Source organism: Hydra viridissima, unplaced genomic scaffold (assembly GCF_058129835.1).
Source record: "Hydra viridissima isolate aposymbiotic clone 2 unplaced genomic scaffold, HvirCarnegie_v1 scaffold_14, whole genome shotgun sequence".
Classification (NCBI taxonomy): Eukaryota; Metazoa; Cnidaria; class Hydrozoa; order Anthoathecata; family Hydridae; genus Hydra; species Hydra viridissima.
Genome location: NW_028324313.1, coordinates 741,834 through 767,149, shown reverse-complemented (window position 1 = coordinate 767,149; position 25,316 = coordinate 741,834). Strand labels below are relative to the sequence as shown.

General features: G+C 27.7%; 2 protein-coding genes, 1 long non-coding RNA gene and 2 other non-coding genes across 12 annotated transcripts; 3 read left to right on the top strand and 2 right to left on the bottom strand.

Moving 5' to 3' along the window:
* Nucleotides 1–73, top strand: Trnak-uuu (transfer RNA lysine (anticodon UUU)). Its single transcript has one exon. It is a non-coding gene; the product is annotated as a tRNA-Lys (tRNA).
* A 2,846-nt stretch (nucleotides 74–2,919) lies between these two features.
* On the bottom strand, nucleotides 2,920–13,258 carry LOC149878676 (uncharacterized). Of its 5 annotated transcripts, none has more exons than XM_090071651.1 (6): nucleotides 12,994–13,258; nucleotides 12,572–12,686; nucleotides 5,287–5,544; nucleotides 4,347–4,448; nucleotides 4,182–4,234; nucleotides 2,920–3,895 (listed from the first exon to the last, which is right to left on the bottom strand). In XM_090071651.1, the coding sequence occupies exons 3-6, from the start codon at nucleotides 5,532–5,534 to the stop codon at nucleotides 3,396–3,398; spliced, it is 903 nt and encodes a 300-aa protein (XP_089927777.1). In that variant the 5' UTR covers nucleotides 5,535–5,544; nucleotides 12,572–12,686; nucleotides 12,994–13,258; the 3' UTR covers nucleotides 2,920–3,395. The 5 variants fall into 5 exon arrangements, with proteins under 5 accessions (XP_089927777.1, XP_089927776.1, XP_089927774.1 ...); XM_090071650.1 differs by lacking the exons at nucleotides 12,572–12,686; nucleotides 12,994–13,258 and adding exons at nucleotides 5,812–5,944; nucleotides 6,388–6,629; XM_090071648.1 differs by lacking the exons at nucleotides 12,572–12,686; nucleotides 12,994–13,258 and adding an exon at nucleotides 8,209–8,337.
* Nucleotides 5,880–12,774, top strand: LOC149878677 (uncharacterized). Of its 4 annotated transcripts, none has more exons than XR_016446891.1 (3): nucleotides 5,880–6,013; nucleotides 6,602–6,711; nucleotides 12,638–12,774. It is a non-coding gene; the product is annotated as an uncharacterized LOC149878677 (long non-coding RNA). The 4 variants fall into 4 exon arrangements; XR_016446888.1 differs by lacking the exon at nucleotides 12,638–12,774 and adding an exon at nucleotides 7,068–7,233; XR_016446890.1 differs by lacking the exons at nucleotides 5,880–6,013; nucleotides 12,638–12,774 and adding exons at nucleotides 6,062–6,333; nucleotides 7,068–7,233.
* On the top strand, nucleotides 9,916–9,988 carry Trnak-uuu (transfer RNA lysine (anticodon UUU)). The gene has a single exon. It is a non-coding gene; the product is annotated as a tRNA-Lys (tRNA).
* Nucleotides 12,802–24,922, bottom strand: LOC145193175 (uncharacterized). The gene is made up of 13 exons (XM_090071646.1): nucleotides 24,595–24,922; nucleotides 23,976–24,006; nucleotides 22,511–23,223; nucleotides 21,615–21,860; nucleotides 19,161–19,289; nucleotides 18,833–18,949; nucleotides 18,348–18,433; nucleotides 18,045–18,229; nucleotides 17,865–17,937; nucleotides 17,571–17,676; nucleotides 15,434–15,548; nucleotides 14,001–14,155; nucleotides 12,802–13,840 (listed from the first exon to the last, which is right to left on the bottom strand). Exons 1-13 carry the CDS (start codon nucleotides 24,904–24,906, stop codon nucleotides 13,409–13,411), a joined length of 2,700 nt encoding a protein of 899 aa, XP_089927772.1. The 5' UTR covers nucleotides 24,907–24,922; the 3' UTR covers nucleotides 12,802–13,408.
* Between the last annotated feature and the right edge of the window lie 394 nt (nucleotides 24,923–25,316).

Genomic DNA, 25,316 nt, shown 5'->3' with positions numbered 1-25,316 from the left:
GCCCGGTTAGCTCAGTCGGTAGAGCATCAGACTTTTAATCTGAGGGTCGCGGGTTCGAGTCCCTCATCGGGCGCCAGCTTTTCTTTTAATTTTCCTTTTCATTTAAAATAGTTATTCCACTGATCTCAAAATATAACTCGATAGCGTATACGAAAAATTTTTTTGAAGCTAGTTTTGGCCTCCCAAGATAGATGGCGGCGGAATTAAGGAATAGTGATATGAAAATTAAGAAATTGATGATAATCAAGTTTTATTTCTTAAGCTCAAATATTGATAAATATATAATTTTCTAATAAAAATCTAGTTTTTTTGTTTAACATAAGATTTTTTTTCATGAAAATAACGGAATATTACATATTTACATAAATTTCAAATATATAAATAAATTTTTATTTAACAAAACAAATTCTTACAATAATATTCTATATTAACTTTCTGTTTTTCGTTTTTTACAATAAAAGTAATAAAACAAAAATTCTCAGGAAAACTAAGTACAAGTTTTAATTTTAATTTGCTAAAATTTAGTTTGTTTAATGATAGTGAAGAAAAAGTATTTGTTTGGTTGTGCAGAAATCTCAAATTTCAAGTACCGTGGTGTCACCTAACAAAGTCCTATGCTTTAAGAAAGTCCTAATTTAAGAAATAACAAATTTCGTATATATAAAGCAAACATTTAGAAAGAAAAATAAAGTTATTTTAACTAACCAGATATCTAGTTAAAATAGGTAAGTTATTTTCCCAAAATATTTAACTTATATATACGATATTTGTTTTTTCTTAAATTAGGACTTTCTTAAAGCATAGGACTTTGTTAGGTCACACCATGGTAGTTAGCATTTTTTATATAATTTACGTACCTTTTAGTTCTTAACTACCCAATGCTGTGTGCTAGAAGGTTAATAACACAACAGCATGGTAGGCAGCTGATTTTTTTTTTAAGATAAAATATTTTTTAGGCATTAGTTTATCAGATAGCCACTACAAAATTATAAATGCTGCATGAACTATTAGCTGAGCGCTGTGATTACACACAACTCAGAGGTTTCTTCTAGAGTTATTATATATATATATATATATATATATATATATATATATATATATATATATATATATATATATATATATATATATATATATATATATATATATCATATAATTTATTATAAAAATATTTTAGTGATAACTTTTGTTAATTGCTTCCAGTTATCTTATTTATGAGCTTTTTTCCAGTTATTTTGGCAGTTTATTCTTTACCCAGGTGATAAAAACGTATTTTTGCATAGTTTTCTGAAATAAGTTTAATCAGTGCAAATAAATGGTTATCAGTTATAGTTGAGTCAAACATATGAGAAGTTTGTTCATTAAATATTTTTGAGTAATCAACTGATCTTAAAACAGCACTAGAAATGGCATTTTGAATTCCTATTTTATTTGGAAAGTGGCCATTTATTGAGGCAAGCAACCTTAAGAAACATCTTTCAGTTTCTTCGCATATGATAACAACACTTTTGTTTGGTTTAATTAAACCTCCTCTGTCTTTGAACTTTAAAAAACTGGTTTGTTCGAAATGAAAAGAAAGTACTAATGCATTCCAACATTTAATGCAGATGGTTTATTGTAAATTTAGGTATCATACATTTCTTGATAAGATACATGTTGATAATGTTAGATAACATACAAAATATATGTTATCAAAAAATCCCTTTAATAAGTTGATTTAAATAACAAGTCAAAAACAATCGACTCAATCATTTAGAGCTGGAATATTACAAAGAATAATATATAAGTAAAATAACTTATGTTAAAAAATAATACTTTTTATTTAAAATTCTTAACAAATACTACATCCATTAATTACATTTATGTATTAAATAATCCTAGAAGGAACCCCTGAGTTGTGTGTACTCACAGCATTCAGCTAATAGTTCATGCAGCATGTACATATCTGGTATTTTGCTACAAAAATTGAAAATATAAAATTTGTCAAAACTGTAAGTAGACACCACTGCCGCTTACCATACAGTTATGTTATCAACCTTCTAGCACACTGCATTGGGTAACTAAGAACTAAAAGGTACATAGATTATGCATAAATATTATTTAATCGTAATTTGCACTTAAAAAGTATATCGAATATTTTGTACCTTAGTATCTAAGTAATTTGTCTGATTTTTTTTTAAAATCATTTCATTTCTTTAAAATTTTTAAAACCTTATTTCATAGTCTAGTTTTTCTTTCAAAACTCTATTTATTTTCTTTCATATTTCTGTAAAAAGCCTTATAAAATGTACATCGATCACCGCTAAGAGCTCCGATCGCCGCCATCTTGGGAGGCCAATTTTGGCTTCAAATTTTTTTAAAAAAGAAAATTGAATACGCTATCCAGTTATATTTTGAGATCAGTGAGTTATTCCCGCCATAAATACGGGTTATACAAATTCAGTGAATCATAAAATCTAATCAAATCAGGAATCCCCAGGAACTTTTGTTTTGTATTTCCACTCATATGCGGTGTTTCTACAAATTAGTTAGCTCCTGAACTTTAAGGGGATTCTTTTTTCTAATGTAAATATTTTCAGCTTGGTAGAAACTTTTAACTAAGAAATGATCGACTGAATGTATAGATAGCTCAAGAGGGGCGGCTCAGTCACGGTATTCAGACAAGTCAATATCCATCTGTAAATGATTTGTTGGGGTGTCTCATTTGAACAAATTACTGAGTTACTATTTTGGGTTCATGGTATGAACGTAAATGTGAAATCGAGACCACATTATGAGATACTTTCACATAAAGTTCTTTTATACTCAGTATAAAATATATAATTTCTACAGGTTTCTGTAGAGGAGGGGATAGGGGGGAGGGGGAGATAGAGAAGGTTCGGGTTGAACCTCTGATCTAATTACTCTATGATTATTTTTATCACGTGTTGTATCATTTTGCAGACATAAAAAAGTACAGATAATAAATAAAAGTCATAAGTTTTATCAGCGCCGAAGTTTTTTCTACGTTTTTTTTTGTTGATATTATTGATTCTCATTACAGATTATTGTCAAATCATTTTAATCATCATTATCTAATGTTGTTAATTCATTCTTATTATCATTATTCATGGTTTTCAATTCATTTTTATTATCGTTACTTTGGTTAGCAGTTTGATGATTTGATGATGTTATTGGGAAGTTTTGCTTTTTCTAAAATTTAGTGTTTGTTTCTCGAGATATCTTTCACTGATAAGGAGTGGAGTAATCGGCATGCTCTCCCGCGTCAATTGAGTTCTTTTAACAGATTTTGACAATTTCCTTTTTCATAATGGTAGCTGCTATTGTTGAAGTGAGCACAACTTCCGCAGGTTTTTTTTCATTTAAAACTTTCGTTAACTTATAGTCAGAAATAACTATTTATTATTTTGATTTGGCACATAAAGCGTTATGCTTGTGTTGTCTTCATGTAAAAATGGTTCCGTTTCTTTATTTTCACTCTCTGGACAACTTACATCAATTTTCATCTGAAGACCTTCTTCCTTCCGTTGTGACAAATTGTCGCTTTCTGATTTTTTTTTATGAAAAGAATTACAGCTGGTTGATCCTTCAACGTCTTGCAGATTCTCATCTTGATCTTCTTCAGGTTCATCAACATCTGGGACGTTTTTTAAGGGGACACTTACAGAATTACTACGATATCGTATCAAAACATTGTCTAAAAAGCCGTTGGATAGACAGGAATCGTTTTTTATCATCTGAAAACTTTTTGAAGATATGCTACTTCTTCTGTAATTCGAAAGTTCATTTTTATTTGCGCCCGGAAAGGATTCGTTTGTTACATCACTACCATTTTGGTTAGACGAGGACTCGGATAGTGAACGCAAATAACCCAGAGCAACGTGACCATTTGATCCTGTAGATTGAAAAATTTAACAATTTCACATTGAACTAGGTTAAGTAAGTGTAAATTATTTGCAAAACACCAAAAATCATTTTACACCGTATTTTGAGTTCTTTGCTACATGAAATAACTTTATTCAGTTAATAGATGATTTTTAATTTTTGAAGTTTATTGAGATTTAAAAAATCGTAAAATCTTCCCCAGTGATGATTCCTTAAAAAACGACTGGCGATGTTATTTTACTAAGACCTTTTCTGTTCTAAACGCGACTTAAGAAAATATAATTCCAATTTACTACCTCGACTTCCTTGACTGATTTTTCTTGCGTTGACGCTAACTTTTCTTTCAATTCTAAAATAACAGAAAATACAACAGTAGGAGCATTTTATCGCTAAAAAGAAAAAAAAAAGGGTTGCAATATTCCAGCCATTAAACAAAGCGCCGGAGCTGTTCATATACTCACATGAGCTGCTTTTGTCCTGATCCAACCAATGAGGTTTTCTTTGAAATCGTCGCTTGTTGACTCTCTTTGGGCTTCAACTTGGCTTCTTCTTTTTTTTTCTGCCTATATATATATATATATATATATATATATATATATATATATATATATATATATATATATATATATATATATATATATATATATATATATATATTTCAATTAAGAGAAAAATTATTGCCGAAATTTATAAGCTTTAACTAAAGAGTTTCTATTTCTATTCCTACATCATGCGTCATATTATTATGTTAATTCCATATTTCTTCTTATGAGAATCTAGACTCATTCTTTGTTTATACGTTTTAGCATGTCAATGAAAAAGTTTTGACCACTTTCAAGGTTTTAATTGGATTTTATATTATATTTGGTTGTTAAGTTATAACAATAAACCCAACTATATCATGTATGCATGGCGTAGTTAAAACTACGCCATGCATACATGATATAGTTATACCCATGTATAACTATATCATGTATGCATGGCGTAGTATATATATATATATGGCGTAGTATATATGTATATGTCGTAGTATATATATCATGTATAACTATATGCATGGCGTAGTTTTTAAAGTTTAATTTCAAATAAACAGATACGTGATAACAAGAAATTGAAGTCTAGCAATATCTAAGCCGGATCCTTTAGAGAAATGTATAACAATTATGTTTTAGAGCAGAACTAAATGTTTGTTCTGAAAACGTTTGTTCGTTTCTGAAAATGTTTGTTCAAAAACGTTTGTTAATTGCATATACGCATGTCCTCAACAAACAGTTAACAAAATAATTGCTTTTTTAATTCCCTTGAGTTTCCTTCTTGAAAAGTTAAACATTCCCTTGAGCTTCTTCAATTTTCCTTAAGAAAAGCTAAACGTGATCTCATTAGAAACAAGAAAACACTTACATGGTTACTTTTTTGTAGTGATCGTAGACAACGAAGATGATTATAAAGCCAAAAAATATGCAAAAACTTATGATGACTATAATCATGAAGTGTTTCCCTTTTTCATTATTCGAAGAGCTATCAACATCGCTTTCTGAAGATACCGTAAAGTTTGTGATTGTCCTGTTTCTGAAGATTTCTTCAGATGCAAATTCGTAATTATGATCGATTCGATTCTGGAAATTTGTTGATGGTGGTGTCAGCTTCATTATTTTTACCCTTAAAGATGATATAACAAAATTTATGTAAAGTTAAAATTCGAAAGATCAAAAAAAATTTTTTCTATTCATTAAAATCTTAACATAAAATCCTATTTATAATGATATAATTGACTTAAAAAGAGAAAACAAATGAAACAAAATTTGTTTAACACAAGTATAATAAAAAGAAAAGGGGCTTAACTGATGCTTTTTTCAATGCTATAATTGAATCATATTTTTAAAAAATTTGATTCATAGTATGACTTAAAGCTGTCTGAGAACTTACGATTAAATCCGATACATAAACTAGCCGATCCTGTTTCAATTTTCCACCATGCCGACATTTATTCGCGTTAGAGCGAATCACTCCTTATCAAATCTATTTTGACCAAAGGCAGTGAACAAAGATGTAGAACAGCCTGGACAAAACAACGTGACCTTGAGCTTAAAGGAAGTTATATTAAATAGTCCTAACACAAAATTTTCAGGTACCATATACCTTCATTAAAATATCTAAAACGCTTTTATCGTTGTTTTTTTTTTTATCGTTTGTAATTTTTTTTTAATAAAGTTGATAATTACGGCGATAAAACTTTTTTCTCAAAAAGATCTTGTAATTATTGTTATAAAAATAGAAATTAAAAAATGAAACTTAACAGAAATAAATTAAAGAGAGGGAAAATATTTTAATGCAGTTTTTTTTTCCACCAAAAACGTTACGTACAAGAAAATAGTGTACAACACGAAAGGCTGCATAGAGTACGTGAAAGAAGTCCTAGACTAGAGTGTTTCTTACAAGCATTAAAAGGTTGGTAGCAATGTATACAAAAAAAGGTAAAAAAAAAAAAAAAAAAAATCATACGCATTTAAAACTATGACTTTCATTTGTTTTACGCGCAGTTTCAGCGTAAAGCTCTAGTGATGCAACAAACTTACTATATGAAAGGCCAGATTATCACCGGAATAAAATGAGTTATAGCTTTTTATATCCATTATTTTATGGATCCTTTTGATGAAGACTTAAACGCATTATAAAGTACAATGTAATGAATTTAAAATCTCGATTTCACTCATAGTTATGCACAATGCTTCAGTGTTGTAATTGTTAAACATACCGGCGGCAAATTTGAGATTCTTAATGGTGCATTCGGAAAGCGGAAAAGTTAATTTTGCCAAAAAACTGGAAGTTAGTTTTTTTTTTTTTTTTAAGAAAAACTATTTCGGTGCTTAATATTTCATTTCGCTAATTATTTGAAATAACACTTATTTGATTAATATTTGGTTAGCGATTTTTTTCATTCAATCGCTCATAATTTGTTAATTCATTTCTCCCACTAAACAAATATAATGCTGATAAACAAATTAAGTGATTTAATTTTTTTAAAAATGTTTGTTCAAACCATTTTTTTACTTTTTAAGCATTCACTTTTTAAACAACTTTAAAAATACCGTTTTATAAACGCAGAGGCAGGATTTCTTCTGATTTCCTAGAATTTCTGAGGATTTCTTGGGATTCCTTACGGTTTCTTGTTTATTCCTTAGGATTTTACGCAAAGTTTATTGCGCAGATACAAATTGAAGATGCAAATTGGTTTATGCGAAGATACAATAACTTCAAATATTTTTTTGAGAAGGAAAAGAGCTTTTTGGATTTTTTTTGGATTCTTGGATGAGTTTAGAGTTGTAATCCAAAATTTATTTTAAAAGCGTGCACCAAAAAAATTTTTTTTCTTAAAAACAAAACCAAATGAATCTACCATCGCACAAAATAAAAATATTTAAAAAGATAATTATATCTCCAATTTTCAATTACAAGTAAAATATCAAATTTAAACAAACATCAAGTAACCAATAAATGTGTGAAGACAAGAAACGCAAAAATTAAAAAAATTAAAAATAAAAAAAAAATAAAAAAGTAAAAAAGCCTTTCAAATTTTGAGTTATTAGATAACCAGACATACTAAAGAAAAAAGTACTGCACCAAAGTAAAAACGGGTGTTCATAATCTGCAGAATCAAACTACCATATTAATATTTTGATCAGTTGCATATATTTGTATAAAAACATCTTCAATAAATGCTAAAAAGCAACTAATAGAAGTTCAGAATGTTCACATATGCCAATGCCAACTGTTATTAAAAGCATCGTCACAATTTCCTATGTTTTAACTGATCAACGCAAAACAATAATTTTGATATTATAATTTTTTCATCCTTTTTTTTTTAAAAAACAATTTTCACGAGCCTCGTTTTCTTCATTGAATGACTTTTTGACAACGTGACAATTGATTTTTGCATTGTTTTTTAGTTTCTACAACTTTTTAAAAATTTATTTAGTTACAAAATTGATTCTGTAAAAAAGATTTTAAGAAAAAAAAAATTTTTAAGCTTCTGTAGTTAATTACTATTTAAACAGAACCTACACCTCTTTTGTTTTACGAGTTTTGCTCAAGAATCTTGAATCCTCAAAAGATATCTTCATTAGTGAACTAAGTTGATCAGTTGAGTGATCATTTACTAAAACTTCACCATATGCATTAATAGGGAATCCTTTTTCAAGTTCTGTTCTTTCAAATTTATTGCGTATATAATACATATGTAAAAAAAAAATAATACTAAATAAATAAGAACTCGTTATGGAATGGATTTCTCCACGATTTATAAATATTTTTTATATTTGTTACCTTTTTAAGTGTCTGCAGTTTTAGTTTCAACGGACAATAAAGAAAAAAAGACAGCAGTTTGTTTAACAAATCAAATTTTTATCAAACGATGTTTTCGAGCAACTTTTGATAATGTTTTACGGCTAAAAGGCATTTTATTTTTATCGAATAGGCTATAATACCCTCCCGCTGCGACTGGTTTGAGACATAAATGAGGACCTAATAAAATAAGCTTAGAAAACACCACCTTGCTCGAGAAGCATTTGTTTTCATTTGCAGTCATCCAGCTGACTTAAAAAAAAATAAACCGGCGATCGCATGACAACCAGTGATTGCATCCAAAAAAAACCTAATTTTCAGATTATAAATGCTTAAAATCTTCATTGATGTCTTGTTTTTATAATTTTCTTTTTATGATTACATAATCTTGTTATATACATGCGAATGAATGTCACTTAATGCTAGAATTTTAGGGTAAAAAGTTCGAACGCATTGTAACTTTACCCAAAATTCTTACAAAGTTTTTTTTTTCAACAGGAAAACTTTTGTTGCCCTTTTGAATGAGAAGAACAAAATTTGTAAACACAAAAACGAAGCTCTCCGAGGGATCTCGGTATTGCAGCTTTGATTGAGAACGGGCCACAATTAAAAAATATTTATCATATATTGTAATAAACGAAAAGATAAACTCTTTTGTCAATTCGGAATAAAATAATGAAAGAAAATTTTTTGGTAAATCATCAGACCAAATATCATCGAATACCATCATAAATAGTCATATGTTATTGAAATAACTCAAGGATATATCAAAGCTTATCTGAACTCTTTGGTCCGCTATTGTGAAAGATCCTTTATGACAAATTCCAAAATATTTCAAATATATCAAACTATATCACGATATATCGAAATATCATACTAACGTTTGTTGTTAAAAATAGTACGACAAAAATTTACGTTTGTTGTTAAAAATAGTACGACAAAAATTAGAAGCACATTTTATTTTTTAAATCAAACTATTTTTTTTATTAATTTAAGTTTATGATGTTTTGGATTAGTTGATAAACAAACAAATTTTTACTCTGAACTCATTTGAACGGGTTGTAATGGATATGGTTGAAATCAGAAAAAAAAAAAAAAAAAAAGCAGCCTTGGGTTTTTTTTTATGAACACATCATTCAATTCATTATGCGGAGATAAACAGCGTTGAGAAATTCTGAATTAAAACGAAATCTTATTTATGTTTTCAAAGCGAATCGAAATCCTAAATTTAAAGACCATCTTATATTGTTGCCGGAAGTTACAGATTTCGGTTTAAAAATCAATATAAGATCATTTAAATTAAATTTTTTTGACACAACAAATATTTATCTACTAATGATATATATTAAATGATACATACTTACGCTAAACATGACTTTAGTCATATTTTACACCAAGCCGTATAAATCACAGGGAACTTAATATGTAAATAGTTCATTCAAGGTAATAAAAAATCTAGGAGTATTATATTTGGGGTCCTTTACGACCCCACCTTTCTATATATATATTAAATAATTTTCAAAAATTCAAACTATTCACAATTAATGTTTAAATAGAAGTTATATTTTATTTGAGAAGTCTTCTTGTTGTGTAAATTATATTTTAATATCTTTTTCTTTCTTATAATTTAGTGACTTAAAAATACGGCTTAAGTTTTTTTAATAAATTAATATTTCTCTAAAATGGTATGCCCGGTTAGCTCAGTCGGTAGAGCATCAGACTTTTAATCTGAGGGTCGCGGGTTCGAGTCCCTCATCGGGCGCACTATTTTTGGCTTTGTTATTTAAAACTTCTGTTAACTAATTTTCTCTTGAGTTCTGACAATCATACGGTTAGTAAAAATCAGGTTTAATATTAAGGCGATTCCCAAGAAACTTTAAAATATTTTAATTTAACCGAGTGAGTAATTACATTTTTTAAAATTTTTATGAAAAACACCTTCAATTCACAAATTTCAAGAATGCCATATTTTCTCTCACCTTTTCAAAAATAACATCACAAAAAAAGTTAAAATAATTAGTTTTACAAAAATAAGTAGTTTTTCTATTGATTTACAAAACAATAGATTCGTTTCTACAAGAAAAATAACTACAAAACCATTAGAGTAATCAGTTCTGTGCAAATGATTCCAATTTGATTCTATAACTTTCAATGAGTTCTGGGACATGGAAAAAATGGCATCTTCTATACGAGTCACAGCGATACACAAGTGAAGATATGATTGCTTGAAGTGTTCAATTTTTTCAACTATTATGCAAAATTTTTTCTAAAACTTTGAGCACTTTTTCAGTCATAAGTATTATAAGTTCACAAATTTGCTAATACAAAAAAACACAATTCCCATTTTTGCACGCACAAAAAACAAATTGTTTTGCGGCAATCTTCATGATTTTTATCTGTATTAGGAATTTTTTGAATTTCAGGTGCGAAATAAAAAGTTACTTGTTCACAATAGATTTGTAAACAGGTTTGAAAACCAACTTCATAATTCAAGGTGAGAAAGGAGATTTTTTCTATTGTTGTAATCATGCAATAAGACATTTTTTGATTTATGAAAAAATTTTGAATCGATGTAAAATAATCATCAAATTTCAAGTAGATGATAATTTTTAGACGGTTCTTATTTTATATCTTTCACTAATTAAAATTGATGCAAAATAATCAAAATGTATTATGCGGTTTTCATCAAAATCTTAAAAACTGAATGCTTCTCTCAGACAAAGGTAAAAGATTTTTAACATTTTGCATAGTTACTCTACCGTATGTGTATATTCATACCTCAAAAGGTTTTCTTGGGAATTGCCTTAAGTATTAACCCTAAAACTAACAACCTGTGATTATTAAATTGCTGCATAAAATCTTTATTCACAGTGATAATTTTGAAACCGCGATTGAATTGCTAATTAAAAAAAAAAAATAAAAAAAAAAATACTAATAAAAATAAAAGACGTTTACTTAAACATGCATAACTTGGAAAGGCAACTGCGTAGATCGATAGCTATCTATATATGGTGATTGAAAAATATCCATACCTTTATCAATAAAATTATCTAGTCATGGTGTTATACCATTAATGATATAACCCCACCACTACCAGACAAACACAGTACCTTATGCTGAAACTATTTAAACCAGAGATCAGACAACAATGACGTGACTCATAATGAACGTGAAAACTGAAACAGGAGAGTGACATATTTCTCACCTCCTAGAGCGGGATGTTTTGAGAGGTATTGGTTCCTTGAAGGATGTTAGAAGGTAACTATTTTGATAAAGGCTTTATGCATTAAGAAATATTGCGTACTCTTTCTATGGGTCATTTTCTTCCAAATACTTTTTGAAAAAGCCAAGTAAGCATGTTAAGCTGTGTTAAAAAATCTTTATGAGGAATTTGATAGAGTATTTTTTAAAAAGAATTAGTTACGTTTCATCAACAACTAATTAACTTTGCTACCCATTTTATATATGTTAAAAGCTTTTGAATAACTTGAATTTTATAAAATGCCATAAGAGTGCGCCATTTTAAGTTTACAAAGATTATAAGATGTGAAAGATTTTTATCAAGACTAAAAAGTTTTAAACGATAAAGTTTCTTTTGTGTTATCATCATTTGATAAAGTCAAGTTGTGAAGCAATTTTTCTGAGGGGGATTCCACAGACTTTTATTTAAGTGTTAAAAAAGAAATAAATATACAATATGTACAATAATGTAAAATAATAATACATAATAATAAAATATGTAAAATAATAGTATGGTGAAAATAGTAATATAGTAATAATACACATGGATTATTTTTGTTCATTAGAAATGATAGATACTATGTGCTTTGAAATTGTGAAGCCAGTTTTAAAATTCATTTTCGAATTGAGCTCTGGCATCCTTCATCTCAGTTCAGTCATATTACAAACATACATTAATTTTTTTGGTAGGGTTGTAAAACAGCGACTCGATTAACTCGGTTTACGAGGATTTTCCATCAACTTCATGTTTGTTTTTTTTTTAATTCTCCCACCAAGCAATTTAAAAGCATAGTGATTTATCTTTTCAATGGCTTGTTTTTTTTGTTTTCCTTTGTTTTTTTTTTTCTTTTGTGTTTGGGATTTTTTTTTGTTTGTTTCTTTTTTGTCTGCATGTTTGTCTGTACTTTTTAACTTTTTAGTAAACTCATCTACTAGAAGAAAGATTCCTAATTGTCAACTTGAAGAATGATCAAACTTATGTCCTTACTCATTCAATCAAATTTAGTTTACATTAACAAATGTTTGCAAAATTAATATCAAAACATAACATTAAAAAACATTTGATAATTTATCTTCTTAATCATATATAAGAAATAAATTTTACTTTTTTTGTGTTGTGAAGATTCCAAGGAATCGGGATCACATTAAAAATTCATTCCTAATTTTTCAGAACCGATAACGAACCAACGATAACGAACAAGATTTGAGAAAACGAACAACTGGAGATAAAGATTAGAAAACAATTATTAAGAATATGATGGCAACTAAATAACATGATGGCAACTAAATAGCATGATAGCAACTAAATAATATGATGGCAACTAAATTCATAGATTTTAAACCAGAATTATATAATCAACTCATAAAACGTTACAAAGAGTATCATTTTTTATCTCATAAAATGTTGAAGCCTGAATCACTTATCAGCTCGTAATATGTTACAACCAGAATAACTTATTAACTCATAAAATGTAATAACCAGAATAAATTAACAATTCATAAAATATTATAAACAGTATCACGTACACTCCCATAAAACATTGCAACCACTTTATCACTTATGATCTTGTAAAAACAAAGTGATGAAACTCTATTTATTTACGATTCTGGTTCACGCCGACCAACTAAACCACTAAACAGATTTGTTTCGTAATTAGTACAAATATCGATAGAAAGAATTATCGATATCATCATGACATCGATGCGAATATTCATTTAACTGCTTTATTTCACTAACATTTTTGTTCAATTGTTTCGATTCACATATAAAATACACATACAATGCATGCATAAACATATGTAATGTATGTAATGAATCATATACACCATGTTCAAAAGCACTAAATGATGTTCAAATCAAGACGCTCCACTCCAAAAATTTGAACATTAGTAAGCGTCAATAGGTTGAGCTCAATAATTCTTGTCTTAAAATAACTGCTCGTCAAGAGTAAAATTTCTCCAGCATTTGATTCTTTAAATATTCTGCTGCTGTTATTTGTAGAGATGGGTTTATATTTGATCCCACAAAACTTGACGAAGGATTTAAATGAAGGACAGGGGAGGGTTGCGTATGATAATAATAGTTCGTTTGACTCGGCGAGTAATTAAAAAAGTTATTTTTGATTGGATGATATTCATGATAATCTTGATAAAACGGGGGAGCTGCAGGGTAAACAAAATACATTTGTTCACTGTGTTTGGTATAAGGCTGTCGGTGTCGAATTAATTTCTTAGAAAATCTTTTTTTGACACACAGTTCAATATTCCCGTTTTTCTTGAGCTCATTTGTAAACTCTTGAGTAATTAGTTTTACTTTATTCTTGTAATCAGTTCGCGCTTTCTCAACAAGCAACATCAATTCTTTAAATTTATCCTAGAGAAAAAAAGATTTGTAACTATATAACAATGGCTATTTACAGTAACTATTAAAATGGTCAATTACAAAATCAAAATCGACAAATAAAGTTTTATGAACTAATTTAGAGCCATTATTTTTGTCTAAAAATAGTGTTTTGAAAAAGGCAGAAACTAACCTGTGCACCATCATAATTAAAGATACCAACAACACTAGCAGGAGCATTCTTTTTCATAGTTTTCCCCAAAGTGTGTCGATTCAAGGCGAAGATAATTGGAACCATGTCTTCATTACATAAACTTATAATGCTTGTCAAGTAGTCATCGATTCCGCCTAAAAAAAAATGACAAGCTCTTAATTTTATCTTTTGAAAGAAATGATTTATGATGATTTATGATGATTTATGATGCATTTATGATTCATTTAAACAATTAAGAAGTTTAGCTTGAAAAAAGACAGAGTTCTCAAATTTCAAGTAAAGAATAAAGTGCTACACAATTACTATGCTACTTATAAAATCTTATACCTAAAAATACTTCCTGCTAACTATTAATATATATTCATTTTTATATTATATTTTTACATTATCTTTTTTTATTTATTTTTTACATTATATTTTTATATTTATTTTTACATCATATTTTTATATCATAATTTTATTACATTTTTATATTTATTTTTGCATCATATTTTTATATCATAATTTTATGTTACATTTTTATATTACATTTTATACTATCCTTTTATATTATACTTTTGCATTATATTTTTATGTCATACTTTTTGTAAACAATTAATGAAGTGCAAAAACACTCTCTCTACTGAAGTAGAAAGTCTCCTTGCACTTCACAATTCATAACTTATTAACAAGATAGAGATAAGTTTTATCTCATAGATAGAGATAAGATTTTATCTCATAGATAGAGATAAGATTTTATCTCATAGATAGAGATAAGATTTTATCTCATAGATAGAGATAGAGATTTTATCTCATAGATAGAGATAAGATTTTATCTCATAAATAGAGATAAGATTTTATCTCATAGATAGAGATAAGATTTTATCTCATAGATAGAGATAAGATTTTATCTCATAGATAGAGATAAGATTTTAGACTTAAGATTTTAGAGATAAGATTTGATCACTTCAAAAAAAAAGTTCTTAACCCAGCTTTAACTTGCTTACCCCAAACCTCAAGAATTCATCTTTTCACTACCTTCACAAACTCTTTTAGGTGCAACATTTCTAAATTTATCTTGGCGTTAACATCAAAAAACACACACTAAAATGTAACCTCAAAATATGGAACTTTTAAAATAAGATACTGTAATGTAAATAAAATAAGCAAAATTTTTATAAAGCAAAAATCTTAATTAATGACTTAATTCTTATTTAAAAAATGATAAACTAGAAAAGATCTAGAAAAGGTTTTTGATATTTTTTTTTAGCTAATTTTCATAAAATAAACTTTTTACAATATAAATACATAAGACATTTTCTTCCATGATTCTCTTTAATCAAACTAAAAACATTTCAGTTTTTCAACATCTAAACTAAAAAAACCTGCAAAGCTAGTTTTTTTTTCAGACCTTAAGGAGAAAATAAATTTACCTTCACATGAAATTCTCTCAATATTTGGAGCAACAATAATTGCTTTTAGTTTTTTCACCTTCAAATGTTTGAGAACTTCTCGAAGACCAACCACATACCGTCTTTTTTGTTTAAACTGAAAAAAAAATATTTGATGCATATAAAATTATTTGATATGTAAAAATATTTAACTTATATATAAATATTGAATATATACAGTAGCGTGCAAAAATTTATAAACAGCTAAAATTTTCTTGTTTTTCGTCATAACTTTTTATCTTTTAACTGAAAATGAATGGAATTTTTAACAATTGTTCTTCTAAAGTAATTACATAATATAATTTACTCAAAAAAAATGAAAATTTGTTACCAAAAGAAGAAATTCAAATTTTATTGAAAACATAATTCGTGCAAAAGTTTATAAATGAATAAAAAAAAAACTCAAAAAAGAGATACTATTTCTAACTCCTCCACATTTTTTCATTACAGCACATCAATATTTTGTTGGATAGCCTCTAGATTTTAATACTGCTTGGCACCGACAAGGAATAGTCAACTAATTTGATAAGCACATCTTTGAGGATATTTGCCCAACAATCCGAAAGCATCTTGAATAAATCATTTTTATTGGTTGGTTTTTTGCCCTTCAATTGACGATCAAGATGTTTCCAAAGATGTTCTATTGGATTTAAATCTGGACTTTGGGAAGGCCAGTCCAAAAGTCAAATTTTTTTTTAATTTAAAAAATTTTTGACAGAGTTTATACAATGCTTTGGATTGTTGTCTTGCTGGAAAATCTAACCAAGAGGCATTTGCCCTTTCCATGTGGCAGCATAACATTCTTGATTATACCTAAATATACATTCCAATCCATTATGGCTTCAATGTGATGAAGTGGACCAATAGAATCACAACTGAAAGTTCCCCAAACCATTATATTGCCACCATCATGTTTAACTGTTGGTATTTGATACTTAGGAGCAAATCTTTTACATTTCGGACATCTCATGTACTTTATACCATCGCTACCAAACATGCAAAACTTTGATTCGCCGCTGAATAAGACTTTTGACCATTCTTTTGAAGTCCAATGCAAATGATCTTTTGCAAATTTCATTTGTGCTGAGCAATTATTTAACAATATTAATGCTTTCTTGGCAGGTTGATAACCAAACAGATTTTACTGATGCATGTGATACACTTAACACCATAATTCTTGCTCAAAATACCATTTAATTCAACAGCACTTCTGCGGGGATCTTGTTTTGATTGTCTTACCAAAATTCTGTCTTGATGTTCTGCAGTTATCTTTGGGCTTCCTAGACAATGCTTGTTTTTGAGTGTCTTACAGTCTCTATATCTCTTAACTAGTAAGCTAATTGTTGATTTTGCCACATCATAAAGCTCAGAAATTTGCTTATAAGGATCTTCTTCTCTACAGCACGTATTATTAAATTTTTATTTTCTAGTGACAATTCCTTAGACTTTCACATTATTTTTTTAATTCAATATAAGTTAAATATTATCTCCAGTAAACTAAAGTAATTTTAATAACAAAATGTTTTTCTTACTGAAACTTTGATTTTTTAAATGGGGGCACAAAACTGGTTAAAAACTTTTGCATGATTATGTTTTCAATAAAATTTGAAATTCTTCCTTCCGTAACAAATTTTCATTTTTTTGAGTAAACTATACTATGTAATCACTTTAGAAGAGCAATTTTTAAAAATTCCATAAATTTTCAGTGAAAAGGCAAAAAGTTATGACAAAAAAACTAGAAAATTTTCGCTGTTTGTAAACTTTTGCATGCTACTGTATATATATAAATATTTAATATTTACAAAATTACTTAATATGTATAAAAACATTTAATATATTTGTAAAAATATTTGATATATAGAAAAATGTAAACATAAAAAAAAGAAAACTTGATCATTGAAAGAGCAAAGAAAATAAAAATAAAAGAGTAGTAAATCAATAAGAAGTAAATATTTCATTGAGGTGCTTGAAAATACTTTTGAATAATAACAGCGTAAAATAATAGGTTAAAATTTTGAGGAAATCTAGAATAAGTGGAGATAAAAATGAGCAAATATAACCAATTAATCACTTTTTGCTAATCTCTGCTATAAATAAAACTCAAATTATGATTAGTTACTTTAATTCGATTCTCATGGTAAACCCTGTCTTGGTATTTGATAAGATCTAATAACAGTAACTGAGTCAAATTGTCGATCTCCTTGGTTAACAGATGGTTGCAATACCTAAATTACATTGAAAATACACGAACAATATTAGTCATGCCAAAAACTTGTTTTGTAAATCTCATTGGATTCATTATAAATATGCTAAAGATAGATAAACACAAAAATAAAAAAACCACATGTAAACTATGAAATATTTAATAAGGTGCATTACAACTTTGTTTAACTCTTGAGAACAAAGTACATACTCTCGAAACTTTCTTGAATGAATTTCTCTTTTAACATATTCTGGAAGGCTACAAAGTTTTACAACATTTGGATCTAAAAAGATGATAAAAAGGAAGATGAGATTGAAACAAGACAACCAAAAAAGAGAAAAACAATCTTTGAAAAAAAAAAAAAAAAAAAAAAAAAAAAAAAAGTACTACCATTGTCTGAAGGATTGGTATCTGAGGTATTCTGGGAAACAGTTTCCTTCTTGATTTCAATAGATTCCTCTGCAATGCAATTGTCTGATAGACAAGAGTTCTCTACAACAGTATCACTGACTTCAGTTAGCTCATCTTTAATTGATAAGCACTCATTATTCAAAGTTGTTACCAAATCATTAGATCTGCTATTGCGATATTTACAAAAGTAATGCAAAAATTTGGATGCAAACAACCATCAAAAAGTTCTACAACTTAATTTCAAACAAAAGTTAAAAAAAAAAGAAAGAATATAAAACATACAAAGTAGATGGTTGTTCTTTTTCAGGGTCTTGTTTTCGTTTTGTCATATTATTTAACTGTTTTCTTTCACGCTCACGTTTTATAATCTAAAAAAAAAAAAAAAATTTTTACAAAATTATTTTTCTTATTTGGTGATAACCACAACTTTGGATTCACATTTTACTGAAAGGATAAAGAAACATGGAAAACAAGAGAAAAAAAAACAAGGAAGCAAGAAAAAAAACAAGATGGAAGAATTTAATGAAACAAATATGCAACTACAAAATTATTATTTTACCACAATACAAAACACAATTTACACAAAGCTATTTTTACAACAAATTATGTAACTGGGCCTTCCTATTTAAAATGGACTTTCAGCATTTCTATAGAACTATAATTTATACTAGTTTACTTTAAAAAAATTGATTGTAAAAAATATCATTATTTATATTAATAAAAACAACTTGCAAAAAAAAGTTACAATGGTACAACATTGTAATTACTTTTTTCAGAAGGGTTGGCTTCTTTTTCTTTGGTGTTTCTCTCTCTTTCCCACGTTTTATAATAGGAGCTGTGCTGTCTAAAAGATTTTGAGTTCCACCGTACACCATACCACCAAACTAAAGCAACAGAATGCTTAAAACAGTTCCTTGCATTCTTTTGACTTAACATAATAAATCTACTTTACGTAACGTAAAATTCTATAGAAATATTAAAAGCATTAAAACCCAAACTGATTTAAAATTTTTGAAATTTAAATGAAAACAGATTGCATAATCTAAGAGATAATTACATTGAAGACACCAAGTAAAAAATAAAACTGCAACATACCTTGTCTCTCACTTTTCTCTTTCCATCTAATGTATTTCGCTTTGCCATCCCTGCAACAACTGACACTACTCCAGTTGACACAGCTTTTCTTTGTTTCTTTTTATTCGCCATCTTTTGAGATTCTAAGTGCTAAAAAAAGTTGATGAACAAAAACTAAAACAAAAATTACAAAAGAATCAAAGGCTATCTTTACAGAGACAATTAAAAGTACAAAGGGTTAAAAAATGATAATACAAATATATATTACAAAGGATACAGACAATAGTACAGATAAATTTTTACTAAATGTAATACAATATAATAAAATATATTATAGTAGGGGAGGGTGGGGAGAACTACAACAGGGGGAACTGGGACAGCCCATTTAGTTTCTTACTTTTTCAGCCAATCAAAATTTGCAAACCATTTTATGCAGCCCTTGACTTCCTTTTTATCATGTGGGATGAAAGCCAGTCTTGGATTCTTACAGTAATTACAGCGCCAATAATTTGATATTAAACCTCAAAACTTATCTTTTTAAATATGTTTTCAAAGTTAATTGTTTAATAGATATTGCAGCTAAATGATTGTAAATGCTGATGTAATAGTGCTACCAATGTTAATGTGTTACTCTACAAAGGATATGATGTTTACTGTAGGTGTATGCTAGTGAGAAAAAATATGGTGTGGAAACTAGCAATGGGTCAAACTGGGACAGGCTGTCCCATTTCTCCCATGACTGTCCCACTTCTCCCAACATTTTTTTTTTAATCAACAAAATACTATTTGAGTAAGAATGTAAACTATACTATTGATATATTTTTTCTTTTTTTTTTTGTCCACAGTAAAGTATAAAGCCTAGAAAATATCAAAGAAAAACAGCTGCAGGACTAGTACCTCCAAGAGCAATGTTAGAGGCTGTTTTGGAGGTTGTTGAAAAGAAAAAAGGAATAGGAATAATAGTTCTTGTTTGACTTTAACATTAATAATTATGTGGTGTTAGTAGCCTAATAATTTTCTTTTGATTTGTATTGTTTCAGGCATCTATGAGAAAAGAACAGACCAGAGGACATAAAAGAGAGAGAACAATGAAAGCCAAGTCCAGTCCAGAAATGAAAAGAATCAGAGAAGAGGCTGAACTGTGGCAGCAAAGAAAGGTGAAGAAGTCAAATAGAAAACTGGTGCTTGAGGGAACTGAAAATAAATAAATCAATGCTAACACTTCGGACAATAATGAGGATGATGATGTACTGATGGTGTTGAATGACACAGATGATGACAGTACAGCATTGAGTGAGGATGATGGTTCGCCAGAAATTCATCTGGGTCCTGTTGCTGTGAATGATGTTGCTGTGAAAGAAGGACATGTTTATTCTTATTGAACTTCATTCTGAAAAGAGCATGAAACTAAAATATTATGTGGCCAAAGTCTTGGATGTTGCTGAAGAAATGGTTGTTGAGTATTTAAGAAAAAGTACCAAAGTGGAGAATAAATTTATACATCCATATATTCCAGATCAACACCCAGTTGACTTGGAGGAGAACAAAGCTCTTCTCCATATGCCTGTGTTACAGGGGACAACATCTCGCACAAAGGGTGATATTGTCTTCTTCCTGGACTTCAGAAAATTAAATATCCAGTAATAGGGGTCTACATTTATTGTATTATATCCTATTAAAAAATATTATGTTTTTGTAATCATTTGGATAACATAATAAAATATGTGTCTAAAATTTAGTAAAATAATTGAATGTTTTTCTTTCTATTAAATGAACAAAAAAGAATGAAAGTTTAAGTGGTATCCCACTTCACCCCATTGTGCTCGACATCTCCCCATCTGCTGTCCCATTTCTCTCCAGGGTGTCCCACTTCTACCCACTACCAATAAATACCAACAAATCAAAACAAAAGTGACACACATCATTATTTACAGTAAATGCAAGCTAGTTCATCTGAAGTGACGTTGAAATATCACACTTAAAACATAAAAACAACATATTTACGTGTATGGAACTCAGCAGTGACAAAAATGGATAAAGCTCATATTATTGTCCCAGTTCTCACCACCCTACCCTAATGTAATCTTTTACAACAGTTACAACAGCATAATTTCAAAAAACTATAACAGTAAAAGATAATTTTCTAAAAAACTTTAAAAGAACAGATACACACTTAAAACATTTCAGAGGGATGCTTTTGGGTCAATTGAAAAATCTTTTTTTTTTCACCTACTACACTCCATCCCCCTACTTTTTCATATTTTTTCTGATCACACACACACTATAATTTATTATTATTACTATATATTATTAAATATCTAATTAAATGATATAAGTATAAATTTGATGTTTGAAAGAAAAATTATGTGAACAAGTTTTACAGTTCAACAAAACAGATGATATTAAAATTTTTGATTTTATTTTTACAATTATTTACATCTACAATAAGAACATTTTAAAAATAATTTCTAGTACCTCAGATGTTAGCCGGTCCAACAAACTACCAAAGTCAAGGATTGCTTCTTTATTTGATTGTTTTTTTGGAGCTTTAACCTCCACCATTTTTGTTTTGGTTAGTAGAATTTTCTTCTCTCTTGCTTTGATTTTCCGCTTCAACTGCTTCATCTTCTTTTTTTTAATTTTTTTCTCTTCAGGCGTTAATCCACTTAGCTCTGGTTTTTCATCATCTTTGCTTATTTCAATGGAAGAGCTACTTATAGGCTATAACCAACAATAGAAAGTCATATTTACTTTAAAAATCTAATTTAAAAGATATGATTACAAAAAAATAATAAAGATACTTACACAAACATGATCTCCTAATAGGTCATTTTGTTATACAAAAGTAATTTTATAAAAATCTCAGCTTTTATCGAAATTTGGTAAATTTATTTGTTTTATGTTAAGAGCAGAAAAAGTGATGAATTTCACATCATAAATAACTGTAAACAAGAATAGAAACTCACATTTAATTATAATATCTATAAATAGGAATATATTGCTTACTTCAGAATTCAAAAAAAAATTATCAAAATATTTCACATAAGGCACATTTTTTATTATAAAAAAAAAAAAATTCAAAATACATTTTTTAAATTTAACTACAAATAGAACTTAAGAACTTTTACAATTATCATCCTAAGAAGACAAATAAAATATAATGAACAATAAAAATCCTGGAAGGACTTCAGAAAAAGGTGAATAAATTTACACAAGTAAATTCAATGTTGAACTTTTAACTGAATGAATTGTTCAATATAAAAATAGAAAAAACCAAGATTAATACAAAAAAGTTTTTAAACATCCAATTTAAACAACAGCGCACTTATGTACATTTTTTATAACTTACATATTTCATTTAAAAAACTTACCATGACTTTCTTTACAACTGAGCTGTAGGACAATGTGGTAACTGCAGAAGATATTGGGACAGCAATATCAGGGTTAAAAGTTATCTCTTTTGAACTAATGGCATCCATATTTTTCCTAAGCCTCTCTAAAAGCTTTAGAGTTTGTGCATCCTTATCAACATTAACTAATCCTTTACAAGAACTAGCAGAATCAGGAAGATCATCCACTGGTGATTTTTCATCTTGCTTCTGTAAACTGCTATTAAATGATACTCTTAAGTTCGCAGGTTTTTTTTTATCTGCCTTTTTAAGTGAATTTCTGCTCAAACTGTCTGAAGTAGTTGAAAGGTTTTGTTTTTTTTCCATGGGAAAGAGCTGGGCATTGGATTGAGGATTATTATTATCATGAAAGCTTTGGTTTTCTATGAAATATTTTTGGTTTTCATTGGATGAACATAAGTTGCATTGTAAATCTTCCGTTTTCTTTTTGGGGAAGTGTTCATGAAAATGTCTTTGATTATGCTTGGATATATTAGTTTTTAAATTAACTTTATAATTGTTTGCATTCTCAGTTTTAATATAATCTTCATTTTTAAATAATGTTTGTGATGTTGTATTTATATCTCTTTCTTTATGCATTGGAGAAACATTTGTTTTGTTCCCATTTAATTTGATTGTTTGAGAACTAGGCACCTTTTTAACTATTGAACTCCATGAGAGTTGGGTAGGTTTTTCTAGAAATAAAGAGTATTTGAAAACAAATCATGAAACCTAACATAAATAAACAGAGAAAACTTAAACTCTACTTTTATCAATAAAACATAATAAATAAATAAAAAATTTAAAAATATTCCAACAACTCTTTAAGTTTCAACAAATAAAATGAAACTTGATTAACTGCTTAACTTTTTTAAAGTTTTTTATTTTATTGCTTACTGTACTTCAATATATTTTTTTTATGAAATTGCTTAGTATACTTCAATATTTGAAATGTTATAAAATTTTTGTTATGAAATTTATAAAATAAAACTATTAAGTAGTTTTAAATGCAAAAACACCTCGATGAAATTTTTTAAAGCAGAAGCCTTAATTCTTTTATTTCAACTTTGGTAAGAGAATAAACAAAAGTAATCCAAACAGTCATTTCTTTTACAGCAAACTTATAAGTAATTTTTTTGCATAACTACCGCATTTTTAGATAAAATCTTAAAAATAGCGGGAGAACCCTGGAGAGTAGTTTTGGTAAACAGCATTTGTAATTTCAAAGTTACAAATGAAACGACCATTTTCTAATTAATTACAATTATTTTTAATGATATTAGACTTTTTTGACAAAGATGATTTCGTGTTGGTGGTCACCCTTGTAAAGAAAATGAAACAATCAAATTTTTAAATTATTGATTTAAGAATTACAGTTTAAAAACTTGACCTTGTCAAGAAGGCCTTAAATTTAAAAATTTATTCAATGAAAACATACAAAACCTACCATTTTTATCAGTGTGAGTTGCTGGAACCATCTGTGGAAAATCAAAAATAAAAAGTTAAAGTTTAAAGTTATTTGCATTCAGATAAAATATAAAAAACATTCAACTTGTTAACATAAGCTATATTATAGTAAATACAAAAAATCAAAATAGATGCTAGAGTATAATTAATTGAGTATCACCAGTATATAAAAACATTTCACAAATAAGTAATATACTAGCTGCTACATTTAATTTATAAAAGAATTTTTGATAATGGGAGTTCAAAAATTAGTCCACAATATTTTGAAAATTAATTTTTAAGATTTTTTAAAAAATTTCAAACAAATATTTCCAAAATATGAAAAACAAAATATAAACTTTTTAATTAAATTTTTCAAAAAGTATCAAAAAGACCAAAGTTTATGTTGATAAAATTAGAACTTGACCCTACTTTTATCCACACAGAAAACAGTTTTTATGAGCAATATAATATTATAGAGATTACAAAAAAGCTAATTTACAAGAAAAAAATCATAATACTCTAGATATACACCGAGATTTATTTAACAGGGAAATATAGCATGAATTTCAAAATGTGCTTCTCATTCTATTATCATTATTTTTTAAATAGCTACATACCTTACTTTTTTTGATATTCTTTTTTATATTACATTCTTTTTCTGCTTGTTTTAATTGAAACTCTCTTACTGAAACTTTATCTTTAGGATTGGTGTCTTTGTGTGTTTCATGAAATGAAGAATTTTGATGCTGAATATTGGAAGAACTGCTTGATATAGAGCATTTCTCAGAGTGCTTTGGTCTATTTTCAAAATTCTTTTGAACATTTCTTATATTTTCAGGGATAAACTCAGCAGCTTTTGCTGATAGCGTAAGTGAACAACTGTTTTTTGGAACAAACTCTTTAGCAGATACTGATAGATCAGAAATCATTATTATTTTTAGACTGAAAGAAGGTACATATATATATATATATATATATATATATATATATATATATATATATATATATATATATATATATAATATATATATATAAATATATATATATATATATATATACATATATATATATAAATATATATATATATATATATATACATATATATATATATATATATATATATATATATATATATATATATATATATATATATATATATATATATATATATATATATATATATATATAGACACACACACACACATTTACATGTATTTATTATTTATTTACATGTATTTATTTACTTTAAAAAACATATAGCTTTGTTCAATTTGTACAGTTATAGATAATTTACTTTTATTTATATGATTAAGATTTCGATACTGTAGAGCCTCCATAT